Source organism: Sturnira hondurensis, unplaced genomic scaffold (assembly GCF_014824575.4).
Source record: "Sturnira hondurensis isolate 20B ecotype Veracruz unplaced genomic scaffold, ASM1482457v3 Scaffold0022566, whole genome shotgun sequence".
Taxonomy (NCBI): domain Eukaryota; kingdom Metazoa; phylum Chordata; class Mammalia; order Chiroptera; family Phyllostomidae; genus Sturnira; species Sturnira hondurensis.
In genome coordinates this window covers 20,030,945-20,049,706 of record NW_028095197.1, presented here as the reverse complement: position 1 = coordinate 20,049,706, position 18,762 = coordinate 20,030,945, and the positions used below count along the sequence as shown (strand labels likewise).

At 52.3% G+C, this 18,762-nt stretch overlaps 1 protein-coding gene across 1 annotated transcript in view; it reads right to left on the bottom strand.

Annotated features, from left to right (window-relative positions):
- Positions 1-595: 595 nt before the first annotated feature.
- Positions 596-18,762, bottom strand: part of SNX30 (sorting nexin family member 30) — a 90,838-nt gene continuing 72,671 nt past the window's right edge. The window contains exons 7-9 of the mRNA XM_037036222.1: positions 18,226-18,312; positions 8,861-9,013; positions 596-6,585 (exon numbers count right to left, since the gene is read on the bottom strand). Coding sequence (XP_036892117.1) covers positions 6,526-6,585; positions 8,861-9,013; positions 18,226-18,312 — 300 coding nt within the window. The 3' untranslated portion in view covers positions 596-6,525. The remainder of the gene's footprint in view (positions 6,586-8,860; positions 9,014-18,225; positions 18,313-18,762) is intronic.

The window sequence follows — 18,762 nt, the reverse complement described above, 5'->3', positions numbered from 1 at the left end:
AAAGGCTGAAATGTGATGTCTCTCTTATCCCACCGTGCAGCCTCACCTGGTAGCGCTGCATTATATTAGTGATGTCTACTATTGGTAAGCCAAGTTTAACACCAGTTTAAGTTCTTTTCCAGTCCGTTGTCGTCATTAGGTAAACTTACCTGAGCATTCTGGTCCCCGAGTTTGCAATGCACTGTAAGCTCTAAAGAACCACAGATGTTTCTTTCCTTACAGCTTCTATATTACATCTCAGCAGTCAGAAAAAAGTCAGGAAATGACTGGCTCTGCTTTGCAATGGGACGAAGGAGGAGGAAATCCTTCATAGAATTTCCCAGGCTGGCTGCCAAGCCTACCGGCCCAGCATGGTGTCAAGTACGGCTAAGGACACCTGGAAGTTTCCTCATCTCCCCACACTGGTGCCAACTTGTAGGAGATGGTAGATTGAGGAGGAGTCTACGAAAAAGTGAAGAGTAAAAATTATTCAGTGACATGTTTCTGTTGCACTGTACACCCTGACTGTTGCAGGCAACTGTGGGAGAAGAAAAAAGGAAGAGGCATGACGTTTTTTGCTCCTAGACAGTGGTACAAATGAGAACCTGACTCCGGGTAAAGAAAGCATCTTTTATAGGTTTATTGGTCCATTACTTTAAGTTAATTGAGGTAAAGAAACCTTGGAAATTTACACGCTAACAGTTTATCAAGCAATACAAATTCTTTTGTTTACCTCAAAATGTAATACTAATCCCATAGTAAACAACAAACAGCTTTTTTTATACACAGATACATGAAAAAAGAAGGTGGACAAAAACCTCGTGCCAGCATCAAAAATGCAACAAAAGCTCTTTTTTTTTTTCTTTTTACAATCTCTGGGTTGCACAACAAAGAAGAAAAAGCAACATTCTTTTTAAAATTTGGTAGCTTTGTGAGACAAAGACTTTGACCTGTAAATAAAAATGCTTTCTGGCCTGCACACACTCTTGAACACATTTGTTTTTATTTTCACAGCTTTTGGTTTGGCTTAATGGCAGCGTGGAGAGAAAAGAACACATTTATGCAAAGGGCTTTATCAATACCTCAGAAGGGTTTTTTTCCTCTTAAAATTTTAAATGTAAAGAACAATTTCTAAACATAAGAAATACAGTCCATAATGTGGACATGACCTAAGCAAAAGACTTTTTAAAAATCTTTTTTGACAGTTAAAATACGAGTTAGAAAGCCTGCTGGCAGTTTACTCCATGGGAACACAGCAGGTGCCCACTGTTTCTCAGTGCACCCCCGGCTCACAGACACGGGGAGGCAGGCGCAGAAGCACAGCGGACAGGGGTCTGCTGGGTGGGCCGCAGCCTCCGAGGTGTCCGGGTGGCTGGTGCTAGCTGCTGTTCCGTGAAGGCCCAGCTGACACAGGCATCGTTTCAACACCCGGATTCACATTTTCGTCTGCAACCTATTCTCACCGCTCCATTTCCACGCCCAGGTGAAAGCAACGCCCCTTTCTTTCCAGTAGAGGACCGGAGGGTTGGTCTGGTCGGCATCTGTGAGCCAGCCTGTCAAACGGGGATGGGTGCCGACAGGTGCTGCCTGCTCTCACCTGGCCCACGCGGAGCCAGAATCACACGGGCAGAGGGGAGCGCATGCAGTACCCAGTCACTGGTTTTCATAGAACAGCTCTGTTACAATGGACTAAATTATGTGAGTCGACACAATATGTTGTATGTTTTTGGCAATTCAACCTGTGGAGAACTTCTTTCTGAAACACGCTGCTCTGAGGCCCCCACGGCATCTCTGCAGAAGCGGCTCTGCAGAACCAGGGCAAGCCTTCGATGTCGTCAGAGTCCAGAGAGTTCTCTGTGCCTGGGTGATGTGTCGGTGCTGACACGAGGCACTCTCTACAATCAAAAGTGTGCCAAAAGGCACTAATTTAATCTTCTATTCTTTAAAACAAAAAAGGGGTCTGTGGTCCCTGTGTTTCCTTACATCATCAAAAGCATCATTTGGCAACGGCACTGCTTAGCTTCCCCCCAAAGGGCAGCCCCACTGAGGTGAACCTCACTTTCTGGCTTGTCTCTTTAAGAGGACTGAGGACTGGCTATGTTAGACCTCAGGTGTTGAAGCGCAACGAGTGATTACAGTTTTAAAAAATCTTTTTACCCAGAATCTAAAAAATACTAGTTGAAGAATAAAGCATTTTAATAGGTGTTGACAAATTCTCAAACAGCAGAGTTAAACTTTTCACAGTTTGGGGCATTTTTAAAAGTCTGGATTTGCTGATTTTCTAGTGCTAAGTACCCAGAATATTTATGTATGGGACAAATAACCTACTGTTTTATTTTTTTTTGAAGTACGTATTTACAGGCTGTCAACAGTAGTAAAAACTACCTGCATCATATATATATATTTTTTTTCTGCCCCACAGAAAGGAGTAGACAGCCATACCCGGGAAGCCTTTCAAACACACAAGATTAAGAAAGAACAGTCGACTCCCCATAACAAGGTCCCTGCTCACCTTTTCTAGCGCAGTCAGCCCTGCGGTGCTCCGGTCTGCACAGCTGTGGGGCGACCAGACATCCTTCAAACAAAAAGCTCACCCGCGATGGGGTGGGCTGATCCAAAACGGGGTTTCTGGATTATTCACTGAATTTTAAGCATCCCAGGGAAGAGAACAGCTCCAACATACCCAGCTCCATTTGGCTGGCCCAGGGGATGACACTTTCCTCAACTTTACTGATAGATGCCACCTGCCGTCCGCACAGAGCAAACGTAAGGAGAGGGCAAGTCCAGTCTGTTGCCACCTCGAGGACTTTTGAAAGTAAGAGGCAAACCCCCAACTCCAAACATGATTTTGTAAATGGGAATGACCACAGCAGCGTTCCCCCAGACTCAGAATTAGATCACCTCGTTCCTGTAGGCCTTTAAAGCAGGCGGCTAGGAAGGTGGGGTCCCGGATGCCGAGCCCACGCCCCGGCGACGGGCAGCCCGGTTTCTGAGCGGAAGCACCTTTGGGGGCAGCCAGAGCAGAGCCCGGCTCTAACCCATCCCAAGACCGGAACGCACGAGGCCAGCACAGACCTAGAAGTCGGTCTGCGCCTCGCTGTCCCTCCCCTCGCACCAGTCAGGACAGACAATGACCATTCTGCAGCCCAATGAATGGCCTCGAAACAGAGCCAGTGCCCATGGTTTCAATCCCATCAATGGCAGGGCCAAGGCACACAAACTCGGGGTGCTGCTTGGACTGACACCGTCCCGAGAGAAACTCCACCGGCAGACCGCCACGGGGCCATCACACACCCCCTACATTCAGCTCAACAACGTGGAGGACACAGCCTGGCTGTGGCTGAAATCTGGCATGAAGACAAACTCACGCTACATTCACCACAACCCCCAGTGTGGGGCTGGGCTTCGTTATTTCAGCTAAAGAAAGGTCTCTGGCTGAGCTCACGGAGCAGCTCAGTGAAATGCGTGCCAATCACCTCCAGAACTGCACTTATCCGAGCTCACCAGGAATCATTATCGTCTTACCGGGAGGGAAACCCCGAACCCAGACCTGGTGGAGCAGGCTGCTCCTCCTCCTTAGGGGCAGGGGCTCCCTGCAGAGCAGCCTCGAATCTTCTTGCTGACCTCACTGCATGATAAAAAAGAGCAGGGTCCATACCTGGACCCGTTACAACGGCCCTCTTTAACATCATTCGCTCTCTAAAATCTGCTGTTTCTAGGACTTCTCCCTTCTGCTTTAGCCTGGGTTCTGAACCTGGGCAATGAAACCTTTCACTCCCCAGGCCCGGGGGGCAGTGGACGGGGAGACCTTTCCACTTTGCCAGCACCTTCACACCTGCCCGAGTCTGTCTGCCTGAGGGAAGGTGTGTCTGTAGCCAAAAGTCTCCCAGAAAGCAAATACGAGACAGGAGTCGGGGGTCTCAGCACCACGGCTCTGTGGAGCCAAGAAGGATGGGGTGACAAGGCCTCTGTGAGGCAGTCTTTGGCAATGACGTCTCCGGGTTCCGCATCTCACAGGGAAACAATCACTTTTGTGCTGGCCGAAAGGAAGAGGCGAATGCTTGGGGTTGCTGACCCTCAGGGGCCCGAGGGAGCCGTGGGAAGGACCAGAGAGCGTCCTTCATTCACTGCCTGCTGTCCCTTTCCTTCTGGTCCAGCCTTCCCTTGTCAGATGCCACAGCCTAGGCCCTCTCCCCAAGGAAGTCTATCACACAAACTCGTTTTCCAAGCTCTGGGGTCCATGGCAGCAGGAGGGCAAGTCGCCTTGTTCCAGCTCTTTCTGCTGTCTTAAACCAACATGGGGACCAAAGAGAGAAAGACAGAATCCCGAGGTGCCCAAATCCTTTCAGAGCTAGTCTTCTGCCTCCAGTAATGTGTGGGGTGACTGCGGACCCTGCTGCCTTCCCCAAATGTCCCAGCGATGATCTTGATGTCTTTTGGAAGGGCTGCCTTCTTTCTCAACTAACCCTTACACAGGAATGTCCCTGGGCTTTGGCAACTAGCAGCAGGCTACGGTCTAGTCTTCTTGTAACCCCTGCCATGGTTCTAAGTATTCATTACACCGGGCAACAGTTTTAAAGCATGTATTCCATAAGGCAAGTCTTCACACATTCCCGAAGATGAGCATTTGTTATCGGGTCTGTCTAGTGTTTTCTACCAAATATCAACAGAGGGCCGGCAGCCCACCCTGACTCTACCAACAAGCGGCTGGGCTGGCCCCGGGCATTCCTGCCCACACCAACGTGATGGCTTAGAGGTAGAAAGAAACGCTGAACCACCCCTCGGGGTGGATGGGCTGTTCTTATGTGTCTACTTCAGTGAATCATTGCTAATCGTACCAAACTGAGAATTCACATAGAAGGGTTTAGGATGGCACAGAGGGCTTCTAACAGTGCAGTCAAGTACCCACTGATATAAAAATCACGACTTAAACTGCGACGACTTTTTCAGACACGAGGAAACAGAACCGAGCTGGTCCGTGTCATCCGTCCGTCCGACTGCTGCCCCAGCGGCCGCACAGCCGCGGCCGTCACATCTGCCGAGTCTGACGTCGGGAGTGGAACGAAGCGACTTCAGCCCACTGCACTCTGGCCGCCGTTCACCGATTAACTTCCACAGGCAGCAGGGTCTCAGCACAGCTGTTCCACTTAAAAAAAAAAAGCTATCACTTACTTGAGATTTATCATTTTATAGGGATGCGCCACAGATGAAAGAATACAAAAGTGACACACAGAGCTTCGTTTCAGGAGAAGAAAAAAAAAAAGAGTTCCTTCTTTGTCTGGTCGTGTTTCTGTCGACTGGAAAAGCAAACCCAGTAACAGTTGGAGACCAGGACTCGAGGTGCAGCCAGCGGCCCCCGGGGAACCCGGCGGCACATGGGCTCCAGCTCAGCCGGGAGGGGTGTTCGCTGTTGCTTGCGTCACCTTGGAGGTCCCTGCGAGCACCTCATGCAGGCCATCCGCACTGAGCTCACCAAATTTCAACTGTGTCGCAACAACACGCCAGCTTCTCACCACAAGGTTGCCCAAACACTCGGGCCACAATAGCAAACATTAAACCAGGAATTTTTGGTGAGGTAACGGCCATTGCGCAAAGCAGACGTGGGCGGCGGGCCTGGCATCTGCCCAATGATCGCAACCGCCGGGGAGCGACCTGCCTTCAGGACACCAGCTACTCCCCAGGGGGCCTGCTCTCCAGGCCGCTGACATCTCACAAGTGAAAGAAAAACATGGAAGAACGTCACAGAGAAAAAAAACGCACCTTTTTTTTTTTTTCCATTTTACACAAAAAGAGTTTCCAATCTACCCCATTCTAGTGTCAGAACCCAGTTCAGGGAGCGTGGTCACCACAGTGTTCCCAGGCTCCACATGAGGACCAGGACGCTGGCCTGCTTGCTCTGGCATGGATGCACGCAGACACTGATCTCAATGGTCCCGTCCGAACCAGGAACCGTAAAAGAGGTGCCGCCCGTCACACGCAGGCAGCAGGCCATGCTCACGGCTACAGGCCACTGTACATGAAGGACCTTCCACAGAGGGGCCAGCACCTCCCGCAGGGCTGGGACGTGTCGATGCCCAGAAATGTCAGGGCCAGAGCTGCTGTGCACCCTTGCAAAGCAAGGGTGGCCTTCTGTCCGTGCCTTCCTTCCTTGTGTCCCCGGAAAGCAGGACCCCAGTTCTCTCCCACAACAGGCCACTAACTCCAATGTCACAAAACAGGAAACCGCAACGAGGTACCAGCACGTCGGCTGCAGATGCCTTGCCTCTCACCGTCGGATCTTCACGGTACTCCATGTCACAGGTCCCTTCACAGCATGGAAGGCGTGCTGCTTTGGCTGAGACAACCACAGCCCTCCAGGCTCCGCCGGGGAATAAATACCAATTAAAAACAACTGTCAGGCAAAGGCAGGTGGGGATGGGAAAGAAACACACGAGGAGAGATGTTCCTGCGGTTTTCTCGGTGCCACCGCGCTGGCACGGCAGGGACGTTCCGGGATGGGGTGCCGTGCCCCATGTAGGTCGAGGAGCCTCCGTCCCAAGGAGGCGCTCACTTGGCCTCCTGTTTCTCCTGCAGCAGTGGAATGATGGACTCCCATGCCGTGAGGCACTGAAACAACAACGTGTGCACCCAGTATCAGCTGCGAGTTTCAGATTTCAGGGTCAGCGCCCTAACTCTGCTCTAGTCCTGTCACTCCTGCTGGGTCACCTTTGATGACACCCATGCACCTGATCCACAACCACGGGAGACAGGGGGAAGCAACAGGTGTTGGTTTTGAACATATCACCCTACGCGCACGAAAGGTCACAGCGTCTGCATGGGGCGTAAGCTCACTGTCTGTGCTGAATGCTCACGGCCGGAGAGTGGAGATGGGGTTGCCAGGAGAAATCCTCTCCCTTCCAAGAGCTGAAAGGAGACCAGGCTGCAAACCCTTGACGGGGCCCTAGGTTCTCAGCCAGAACAGAGTCACAGCCCCAGGGATGGGTAGTGCTTGCACAAGGCTGTAAATCACGGTGGAGTGAGTCAACCACCCGACTCCAAGGGGGTGGAAACCTGTTTTTCCTCACCAACCTCACCTTTGCTTGCACGGGCTCCTCCTGGGTCTCCCCACAGGGAAGAGGGAGGGAGGGACCTCTGTGTTTATTGTTTCATTATGTCCAAACACTGTTATGGACAGGGTCCCGCAGAAGTAAGGCCTGCTTGAGTGTGGTTGGTAGGGGAATGGTATGGGTGTAATCCTCAGTTTTAATGTGAACATTTCATCTAAAATGCCATCTGGGGTGCCTGAGTGTGATGTTGTTGTGTTACAGAATTCTGTGCTTATGATTTTGTAATAAAAGATTTTGTATTAAAAAAGGCTTGTGATTCCCAAACAAGTGTTTCTCTGCTCTACAGGGCCACTGTCATCCCAGATCCCTGTGAAGGGCCTAGAACGTAGAGGGCTCTGGCACTCTCCTCTTAGAGCACCCTGCTGAGCAAGAAATGAGGCTCCATCTGAGAGGTCTTTTGCGAAGAGGGAAGGACAGAGGAAACACACAGGCCTTTCTTAGGGGCCGCCCCAGGGGAGAAGCAGGGCTCTGCAGTGAGTCACTGGGGAGGAGGAGGTGGGAGGAGAGAGGCATCCATGGGTCAAGCAGGGAGGGAGGAGTGGTGAAATCGCTCCCTGCTTCTCCTTCCCAGTGACTCTGAGGTTGGAGGAGCTGGACTGAGACCCTCCCCTGCATACCGAGCCTGGGGAGATTTAAGGGGCTGGCTTTCGGCCAGAGACCCAGGGCGGTCCTGCTCTGTCCCTCGGCCACCATCTCGGACCTGGAAGGGTCCTTCTGTGTCCATGATGGGGAACCAAGGCCACACCAGCTTTCCTTTTGACCCCTGAAGGCTCAAGCTTTTTCCTATCGTGGGACCCTGGCATAGGTTGCTGCTCCCTCTGCCTGGAATACTTAGTCCCCAAGTCTTTGTTTCTGGGAATCAGATCAAATGTAGTTTCCTCAGTTTGGCCTTTCCTGCCCACTCCACTTGCCCCCTCCCCCCGACCTGTAATCTGAATTGTGCCCCCTAGTGCTCTCTCCCAGCTTCCTGCTCTTCCCCTCACTCTGCAGAGGTGGGATTATTGTATCAGTGAGTAGCCTCCACTAGACCAGGGCTCCTTCGTGGTGGGAGCCCTGCTGTCTTGTTCATTCACGTGTGCCATCCTTGGCGCGCGGCACATAAGGCGCGAAGCTCTGTTAACTGTAGGAAGGAGCCAGATGAGGTTCCAAGACAGTGATCCTGTTTGTGGGATTTGGGAATTCAAGGGAAAGAAGCTGTTTTAATAGCTTTCCTTTATAATCCCACATGCCTTTATTTTAGGCATTTAAAAGCATCATATTAAAGTGTATTTTTAGAGAACAAACAGTATTTTAATACGCAGTCTACAGCCTCTACCAGATCGCCCAAGAGATCCACGGCACAATGCCAGTGACGGGCCCTGGAATGCAGAACCACAACAGAGGGTTACTTTAAGCTGTAAGCCCAACGCCTCCATTAAAGTAACCCCCAGTGGCATTAACGTAGTCCCAAAACCTCCATCAACTGGGGGCATCCCTGCGCTGAAGGCCAGGTTGATTCTGGGAAGCAGCTGGCGGCCAGGACCAAAGGGCACGGAAGATAAAACTGCTTCCATCAGCACGGACTGAGCCCAGCGGGCTCCCCAAACCAGCAGCGCATCAAGCGCAGCAGCCGGGCCAAGACGGGCAGGGGCTGCTAGGGGTGAACAGACAACAAGGGAGGGGGCTGGGACTGGTAGGAGCCCGGCTTCTGGATTTCTGCCAGGCCCTAAGGAAAGGCTCTGGCTGTTGGAAACGCTTCCCTAAAGAGGGGGCCATGGTCTGGTCCCCCTCATTACCTTCTCATAGTACTGGATGTTCTTGTCGGCCATGCCCATGAGCAGCTGCCGGAAATCCTGCCTCTTGTTGTTCTGCCACCTCTCCATGTCGGCTTTCAGATCAGCGTTGAAACACTCCATCCGATCCTGGCATTTCTCAACGTCCATGGGCACCTGGAAGGGGGGACGAAGAGGTGGGGGCCTTGTACCTGTGGCTGGCTTCTCCCACCCGGAACCACTCTGCTTGCACGTTGGTGACTGGCCGGATGACTGCACTGCAACGCCCCAGACCAGCTCTCTCCTTTGCAGGCTTTTATTTGAAGGCGGAGCCCATTGTTTTCAGGTCTAAGAAGGAATTCTGAAGCAGACCACCCCGACCCAAACCTTCGAACCCACCCAACCACAGCAGAGACCCCTGGGGGGAACACCCTCTCTCCATTTGCAAGCAGGAAGAAACCTTGCATTCAGAGGCATGCGTCTTTGGTTCCTTTTTTAAAATGTGACCATCTGTGTAGATTTTGCAAACATTCAGCAAAATGGCCCGCTGGCCTCCTGCGTCCAACACTGAAACTAGAAAAGGTTTTCCTGTCATCATGTGAACTATTGCATCACCTCTGATTTGGGGGATGTCCACCCTCAGTAATCAGAGAATTGACTGCAATAGTAAGACTATGGGCCGGCTCCCTTCCCTGAACCCCACATTACAGATAATCTGGAGACTTGTCCGTGCTCCCCAGTATAGCAGATTGCCAACAATGAAAAGTGAAAGTCAGGCAATTCTGGGGAAATAAGAGATGTGTGTGTGTCAATATATATATATCTGTGTCCAAAAAAAAGAAAGAGAAATGTAGCAGGCTATTTCAACTTCTAAAACATATATAAATTACTTTATCGTTGTTCAATTACAGTTGTCTGCATTTTCTCCCCACCACTCCCCACCACCCCATCCAAATCCACCTCACTCCCCTTTGGTTTTGTCCATGTTTCCTTTATAGAAGTTCCTGAAAACCCTTCTCCCCACAGTCCCCTCCCCCCTCCCCCCTCCCCTCCAGCTATTGTTAAATTGTTCTTAATTTCAATGTCTCTGGTTATATTTTGTTTGCTTTTTCCTTTTGTTGATTATGTTCCAGTTCAAGGTGAGATCATACAGTATTTCTCCCTCACTGCCTGGCTTATTTCAGTTTTCAACTTTTTCTTCTGGGGGACTTTCTCAAAATGGAACGGTGCCACCTGAATTTCACAACTTTCACTTTGTTTTGGTGGGTCTCACGCATCCTACACATCCAGACAGAGAGCATCCAATGCGATGAACGGTGACGGGAAATTAGCACCCTGGTTGCTGAAGCACAAAGCTCGCTTCCCGCCTGAGTCGGAAGAGCTCCCCGCTGGGCCCTGATGGTCACTGGAGGCCAACGTGCCCGAAGCTGGGGCAACGCCCGCCCTCCCGCCAGATGCTTCGCAGCAACAATCAGGCCTTGTACACGCTGTGTGCTGGGGCCTGTGAGCCCTCACGTCTCCAAGCTGTGGGTCCCTTCTGGATCCATCTCTGCCCTCCTGGGAGGTTTTGTACCCAGGTCTGATGGGCACGGAGCCAACTCAGGAACACCAGTAGTGGTGAGGTCAAGCCTGAGGGAGCTGGACTCCTTCGGGGCTTCTAAGGCCGAGGGCACTGGCCATCTGCTTGGTCACCCAGACCGTTCCAAGGTGGTTGCAGCACACAGGAGCGAAGAAAAGGGAGCAGCCGAGAGGAAGGGATCAAACATGCCTGGCAGGAGCGCTGGACTTCGTGAGACAAGGATGAGTGGGAGAGAAAGAGATGGGAGGCACCCTAGGCAGCCTGAAAAGAAAGAACTTTTCTTCTGAGGGGGGGAAAGGAGACTTCTGCAAAGCACTTAAGCTTCTGGGATTAAAACTAAAAACCAAACAAAACAAAACAAATACTTGAGCCCTGACTGGTGTAGCTCAGTGGATTGGGCGTCATCCTGTGAACCAAAAGGTCACAGTTTCGATTCCTGGCCAGGGCACATGCCTAGGTTGCAGGCCAGGTCCCCCATTGGGGGTGTGTGAGAGGAGACCAATCGATGTTTCTCTCCCTCTCATTCTCCTTCCCTTCCTCTCTCTCTACAAATAAACAAATAAATAAAATTTTTAAGAAATACCTGACTTTCACTTTGGATGCCCTGACTGAGGCCTCTCTGGCCTCTCCCTGCTGATTCACCCACTGCTGTTGGCCACCTTGGGGGCAAGTGAAATAACACAAGAGTGCCCTGGCTTGGCTGCTCCCGGGTGCCCCCTGCCTGCCCTCCACAAATATCCAGTGAACTGGCCTCCAGGGACACGCAGTGGTGGGGCTTTGGCCAGGCCTCATCTCCCTGCAGGCAAGTCTATGCTCCCTTACTCCTCTCCTGGGGCACTGCTCCTTTTAGCATCTGGTGGGTGAGCGCCTGGGAGCAAGTTCCTGCTTGCTTCACCACACTGCTTCTGCAAAGAGGGAGAGCTAAGCTCTGAAAAGAGAACCTTGTGAGGGGCAGGGGGTTGCTGGCACAGGGAGAAGAGGTAGGTGAGGCTCTCTGATTCAGGGGAGTCCTTATATGGGAAGGGGGAGCTTTCTTAAGGGAACGGATGCTTTTTTTTTTCATTGACCCACAAAAATTAGGAGTCAGAGCTACAGCTCTGGATTTTATGATTGCCTGAGCTTGGCTTTGGGAAATGTTTTTTGCCCATCATTTTCACGGCACACCCCACATTTGGCCCCGAGGGGCATGAGAGTGCTCAGGTCTGGTCTCTCTGGGAAGAAAATGAACCTGCCTGGGCGGTCACTGGTGGGATGCTTTTGCTCCACCCTGAGCCCTGTGCTGGGCGCACTGGGCGCGCTGGGCGTTGCAAGTGGAGACCAAGCCCAACTGAGGTGAAGGACCTGGCTTCCTGGGAGAAGCCCCGCTGAGATGACTCCAGAGATGACGGCAGTGGCACTCCCGAGGGAGAGGGCACTCTAGAGCGATGGCACATGCAAGTGACAGAATTGACACGGCACCTAAACCACCTCAGGAACAGCTCACAGGCCACAGTGCTCACAAAGACTCAGAGAGAGCACTCCAGGGGGCGGGACTTGGGGGTGGGGGGTGTGCCCAGAAGGTGAGAAGCTGGGGACCCTGCCTGAAGGCCAGCTTTTCTGAGGCCCATCCACCTCATGCCCCTTTCTGGGAAAGAGAAATGCCTCGTGATTCCTCCAAGTATATAGACCAGCGACTTTCCAGCCATTTTCATCGCATGGCACACTTACACTAATTACTAAATTCTGCAGCCCCACCAAAGACTGTTATATATTTTGTCCATCTGACGAAAAAATAAGTATAATTTTGATTCGTTCACTCCGGACTGCTTCTGATGTATTGGCTGTTGCCATTTTTTTTTATTTGACAGTCTAAGAGAAAAGAGGTCAGTGCCCTTGACTAAATAAATAGTCAGGTATCACACGTCTTAAAACTTTTTGCGGCACACTGCTTGAGAACCACGGGTCTAGACCGATACGGAGCCAGAGTTTCAGAGTTTGAATGCCACACCTCCCACGGACTGGATGGGTGACTCTGGGCCTCCCTCCGCCTCAGCTTCTTTTTCTGGATAGTACTATCCACCGTACAAGGTCGTTATGAGGTGAAATGAGACAGAATGCACCAAGCACTGGGGGCCTGGTGTACGTTAAATACTCAACAAACATTTGTTAGTTCTGGTCACTATCAATGTTAAAAACAAAGCCAAGTTCATGGAAGATAATCTATCATTTGCAGAGCTCCTCAGGTGAGAATATTTTATTGCTCTTAATTCCACATCTTGTAAAAAGAGGCTACTTTTTTGTTTTCCGAATATAAACTGTTATAATCAAAATGCATTCTTTCAAACCACGTGCTGCTCCTCACCCCTGCAACCCACCCAAGATTTTACCAGAAACCAGAGATGAGTCAACACCAAACTCTACTGTCCTGAGGTTGCCCTGGGAGCCCTGGGGCCAGGGCGGCGGCCAGGACACCCGGCGGGAGAGGAGCAATTAGAACGACCTGGTGGAGGCAGAACCAACAGAGCTGGGCCCAGCATCGCTGAGACAGACGCTCTAGAAAGTCAGAGCAGGGCCTGCCGTCGCTCGTCCGGGCGCGAGGGTGGCTGCGGGATGAAGGACAGGCCCACCAACCAGGTACGGGAGGTCCAGCAGCTGCCACCACGGGAAAGGGCGAGGCCTTCCCTCCACAACAGGGGCCGGAAACAACTTGACCACCATAAAACCACCTGATTTTAAAGTGAGCGAAGGACGTGACTAGACATTTCTTCAAAGAAGACAGACAAATGGCTAACAAGCACATGAAAGAGGCATCCGCACCAGGAATCATTATGGAAAGGCAAGTCAAAACCACAGTGAGATACCACCTCATACCTGCTAGGATGGTTACTAAAAAGCAAAACAAAACAAAACCCAGAAAATAAGAAGCTTTGGCCAAGATGTAGAGAAAGGGAAACCCTTGTGTACTGTTAGTGGGAATGTAAAATGGTCACAACCATTGCAGAAAACACCATGATAGTTCTTCAAAAAACAAAAATATATCATTACAATATGATCCAACAATTCCTCTTATGGGCGTACACCCACAGGGACTGACAGCAGGGACAGGAAGGTACATCTGCACACCACGTTCACTGCAGCCGAAAGGTGGAAGCAACTCGAGTGTCCATCCGCAGATGCGTGGCCCTCACACACAGCGGAGTATTATCCAGCCTTAAGGAAGGAAGGAAACGTTGACACCTGCTCCACCATGGACGTACCTTAAGGACACTGTGCTGTGAAATAAACCAGTCACAAAATGACAAAGACTGTGTAGTTCCACTGATATGAAGAGCCTACCTAGAGTCATCAAGTTCATAAAGACAGGAAGTAGATGGGGGGCCATGGGGGGCCAGGGGGAGGGGCGAGGTGGAGCAGCGGTTCAACCGGTGGAGAGTTTCAGTCCTGCAAGATGAGGAGTTGTAGAGATTGGTCACACAATGCTGGGAGTTTACGAAACGCCGATGAACTTCACATACAGTTGAAAGTGGTTCAGATGATAAGTGTTATGTGTGTGTGCTTTGCCATGATTAAAATTTGCCTAACGTATGGGGGAACAGCAGGGGGAGATGAGGAAGGGAGGGGTGATGGGTAGAACTCAGGGGGAAGCCAATGTGTGTAGGGTTAATACAGGGGTCAGCAAACGTCGCTAAGATAGATGGGCCCGGAAGCAGAAGTGAGTGAGTCAGACACAGCAGAGCCAGAGATACATGGGGATGGACTGGGGGGGGGGGGAGGGTTTAAAAAGGACAGAATAAGAGGAATTGGGGTGAGCTGTTTGAAATGACCAGCTACTGAAGTTGCCCAATTTTATGAAGAGCAGGGCTGCTGGTATCAGACGCCCAGAATCACATTCCTCCTGTGTGTGTTTCTTCCTGGACGGTGTTTCTGCGGCGATCAGCTCACGGAGCAGAGGCCTCCGTGTTTGGACTTTGTGACTGAGGCATTGTTAGAGCCTTGCTACATTTGTATCTGAAGGGCATTGGGATGGCAACACCCAGTGCCAGTGGCTGCGTGTTGCTTATCACCAGCCACCAAGAAGCAGAATGTTATCACCAGCTTAGACTCAAAAGACAGCAACTCCGAAGCAGAGAACAAAAGCCTGCAGTTTTCTCTTCGGTTCCCCTAACCCTCATGAAAACGTCCACCACAGAATTCGGGCTGTTGAAGTGATGGGAGAGGGGCCCTAGGGGATTAAATTAAGCATTTTTGTGTGTTGGGAAGCAGGGTGGTAACAAAAATTCATTCAACATTCACTTAAAAATATGTTACTTAGCTCTTCCCACGACTGGGCCTTCCTAGGCCCTACGAAACCTCTACCCAACTTTCCTTCTTGGAACCAGGCTGGAGACATCCCGTCATCTGCTCCCATGCTGACAGCAGGTTTTAAAAGTCCCCAAAGATTTTATAAGGCAGGCGGGATCCCCAAACCTGCGGGAAAGGGGTTCACGGCTGCAGTGGACAGGTGCCAGGCCCAACGACAGAAGCAATGCAAGACGGAGTCTCTGGGCCACATGCCTCAGGGTGGAAGGTGGGACCGAGCTGCCCACCCACTGCCGTGGGAGGGGCAGCTGTGCCGTTCGGAGCCGGAGTCCCAGGCTGCTCGCCTCCAACTTCCGTCTTCTGGGTTACAGAGAAGTGGTCAGATTTTGCTACTACTCTGTTGTTTCACAGGTATCGATGTTCCCAGACTCCACCTCCCCCAACAAGGGCAGGCCCCAACCCCTCTCACCGTCCCTGGGGAAACTGCCCACCTTCCCTCCCCTCCCCTCATCCGGGTGCTGCACCCGGACACAGTGCTGCTCCCACGAAAAGTTACCAAGAGCAGAGCTCATCCAGTCCTCGGGGGAAATCACCCAGGGCTTTCCCCGCCCCCACAGTGGCTCTGGAAGGTGGAGCTCAAAACCACGGGAAAGAAAGCACGGTGACAGCACAAAGCTGTTCGTTTCCTAGGTGTCTGTCTATTGGGGACCGGTGGTCCAGGAGGAGAGGCGGTTGGGAGGTGTGCAGAAGCAGGAGAAGCTTTAGGACACAAAGAAATAATGTCTAAAATACTATGTTCGGACAAAAAAGTGTAAATCCTAAGGGCCAGCCCACTCAGAAAACACATCTGGCGTTCCTGCTGGTGACAATGGAGCTGGAGGGGGAAGCAGAGGCTCCGCCAGCGGCGCCGCTGTGACTGCATCCAGCCCTCGGCCCCCCCCCTGCCGTCCTCACAGCCGTCCATATTTGAACCCGCAGAGGCCAAGGAGCAAACCGGTCCAAGCCTGTGGGCATGGGGCCACGGGCAGAGCCGGGACTTGAAGGCGGAGCCATCTGATTCTAAATCCTGTGCTCTTTCCCCCAAACCTCAGTCGACTTGGACGGCCTGATAACGGAGCCCTCCTCTGCCCACCAAAGGAGCTGCTGCCCTAGATCCTAAACTGGGGGTACAGTTTCTGCTGCCCCCACTGTCACAACCCCCATCACAACAGCCCCTGCTTTGTCACTGACTATCACGATTGCTACACAGGCAGTAAAATGAACTCTGGCAAGGCTCAGAATGAGGGGAGGCTCAGGCTGCCCGCCCGCGGTGCTAGGGGAATGCAGCTGTGCCTGGAGCCTACGGTTCGTCTCATGGGCAGGAAAGAAACCTGCTTTTCTTGTAAGAACTCCTGTGGCCAAGAGAAGGAGTGATGCTCCAGGGAGGTGAGTGAGACAATGCAGCAGCAGCGAGACACTGTGAACGCCCCGGGGTGGAGAAGAGAAGTCACCCAGGCCAGCAGGAGCAGAGGGCAGGAGGCGGGAGCCCCTGCAGCAGGGAGCCACCAACCGGTGCTCCCTCCGCTCCATCTGCCCCAGGGCGGGTATGAACTTCAGGCAGCCAGCAGCCAGGGCAGAGTCAAGATCTAATCTGGCGTATTATTCATGTTCTTCAGCTCCTGTCTTTGCAAACCAACTGTCCCAGACAGGGCTGAATATGTATTAAGTGACAATATCTCCTCTGAGGAAGCTGGTGTTCGCAGCTGAGCAGGTACAAGTGCTGACAGAATACTGAGGTGACATCTTTTAGATACAGGATCCTCCGCTTCCCAACTGGGCCAGCAGCAGAACATGTATGTCATCTCTCCTTCCCTCCCTAGCCAGGAATAGTGACATCTATATTTATACCTGGGAGCTAAATCATGAGAACGGTAATATGAAATATAGACACACGATATTCCATGCCATCCATTCGAATGAGACCGAGACCTGAGCTCTCCACACTGAGATGGCACCATGCTCCAGGCCACCACGAGGGCAGCCAGCCGGTCACCAGGGCAGGCGGCTGGGAGACAGAGGCTGCCACGCACACAGTCGTATTTCTGTCATCTCCTCCCTTGGGACACGCAGGATGGAAGAGGGGCCTAGCCCCCTGGGCAAGTTCCAGCTGCAAACCCTGAGCCAGTGACAAGAGCCCCAGTCTTTGTCATCTGACTCCGTGGGACGCATGCAGCCTTCACTCTCTCGCGTAGACACTATGGGCGTCACACGACACGAGGCGACAAGTGCATCGCATGCCTGCTGGGTCAGGCACACTGGAGAAAGACCTCTGGCATCAACAAAACCAGGCAATTTGTTGAGGTGCTTTGTGCCCTGTCTCCTCACCCGCGACGTGGGGAAAGCACAGCGCCTTCCCTCAGGGCCTCGGGTGACTGGGTAAAGCAATCAGGACATAAAGGTCCCACACAGAGTCAAGGCGTGCCATTTCCCAGGTTTGGGTTTCAGGTTCCCCAAGCCAGTTCCTTCCTAGATGTAGCTCAGCTCGGCAGCAGCCGTGAGAAGCCAGGCATGTGAGGGAAACCAAGCAGTTCTTATGTAAACTACTTCCCTGAAGTGGGGGCCCTGCATTAATCTTTGTAATGACACTCCCGGCCCACCCCCTTTTCGAGAACAAATGCACCTTCCAGTCACAAACAAAAGGGAGTGGAGGGATCCCCGAGAGCCGGCAAGGTTCTGCAGCCTGGGCTCTGGGCTCGAGTGCCTGGCTCAGCCTGTGACCTCGGGCCGCGGCGTGCCCCCTCGACACTGGGAATAAAGAGGGCAGCTGCGCCTCAGGCTGGCTCTGTGGAATAAAGGAGTGACACAAGCGTAAAGTGCTGAGGGCACTGTCAGCCCTGGCTGGCTGGGGGAAGAGACAGGCAGCCCATGGGAGTGACCGGGACCACCGACGCCTTTCTACGGCTGTCATCCTCCATCTGGACCCTGGGCACTGGAGTGGGAGGGTGTCGTGGGCTAGGTCAGTGCTCAGACTGGGCAGCAAAGGGCCACCTTTGTTGGCCTTTCCCCAGGTCCAACCCAGCTGCAGTCCTACTGTGCACAGCCAGCGTGCAGCTTGCTCCATGTGCAACTCTCCACGCTGGTTGGACACACTTGTCCTGGGAGCTGAGCATGTGCCAAGCTGCCTCCTCTCAGCGCCTGTGCCTCTCCTGCTGTGGGTCAGTCGCAGACCACGTGTCTGAGAGCCCTGATCTAAACTGTCCTCCCGCTTTCTCCAAAACTCTGTGTCACGGCAAGAGGAACTGCCTGTGAATAACAGCTGGGAGTCCCAAAAAAGAATCAATCCCAGGAAACAGCAGAAAGCTCACCCCCAGCACACATTAGGAACCCCCAGAAATAAGACTTAAAGGGAACAAAAAGGGGGATAGCATCGGTGTGCCCGGCTGGCACGGAGCACCTCGGTCGTGCGTGTGTCGTGTCTAGGGACAAGAGCCACGCAGCTCCACAGGGTGACCACAGCCCCGAGCCCCCGCCCTCCCCAGGGGCCTTCCCTCACCTTGGGGCGGTCTTCCTTTCTCAGGGCCACGGCTTCCAGCTTGGCCTCGTACTCTGCTTGCACTTGGTCCCTCTTCTTCAGCACGTTCTGTGGGAGGCGGGAAGGGAAGCAGGGAAGAGAGTTCACACAGGGGCCTCCAAGCCCCGGGCACCTGCTTCTTTACCCCATTTGTCCCCGGATCTCAGCAGCCAGGCCCCACCATGTGCTCCCCAGGACAGCCTGTGACCTGTGACCTGTGACCTGTGTCCTGGACTCTGGAGGAGGCAGAGATTTTGCTGTTGTTGTGGGCAAGGGTGAACTTGTTTATTATCTCACGCAAACATTCTCCACCTTGGGAAGAAAGAGGGCAAAGCCAAGTACAAAAGGCCTTCTAAAACATGAGCTTGGGAGAGAGAGACACTTAAGACTTACCCCCAAACCAACTCCAGGAGGAAACAGTAACAATATACAGAAACATTTTCACCACATTTGAACAAAAGGCAGTTTTACCCATAATTTTCAAACTGTTTTCCCACTTTAAGGAGAGAGGGAGAACCA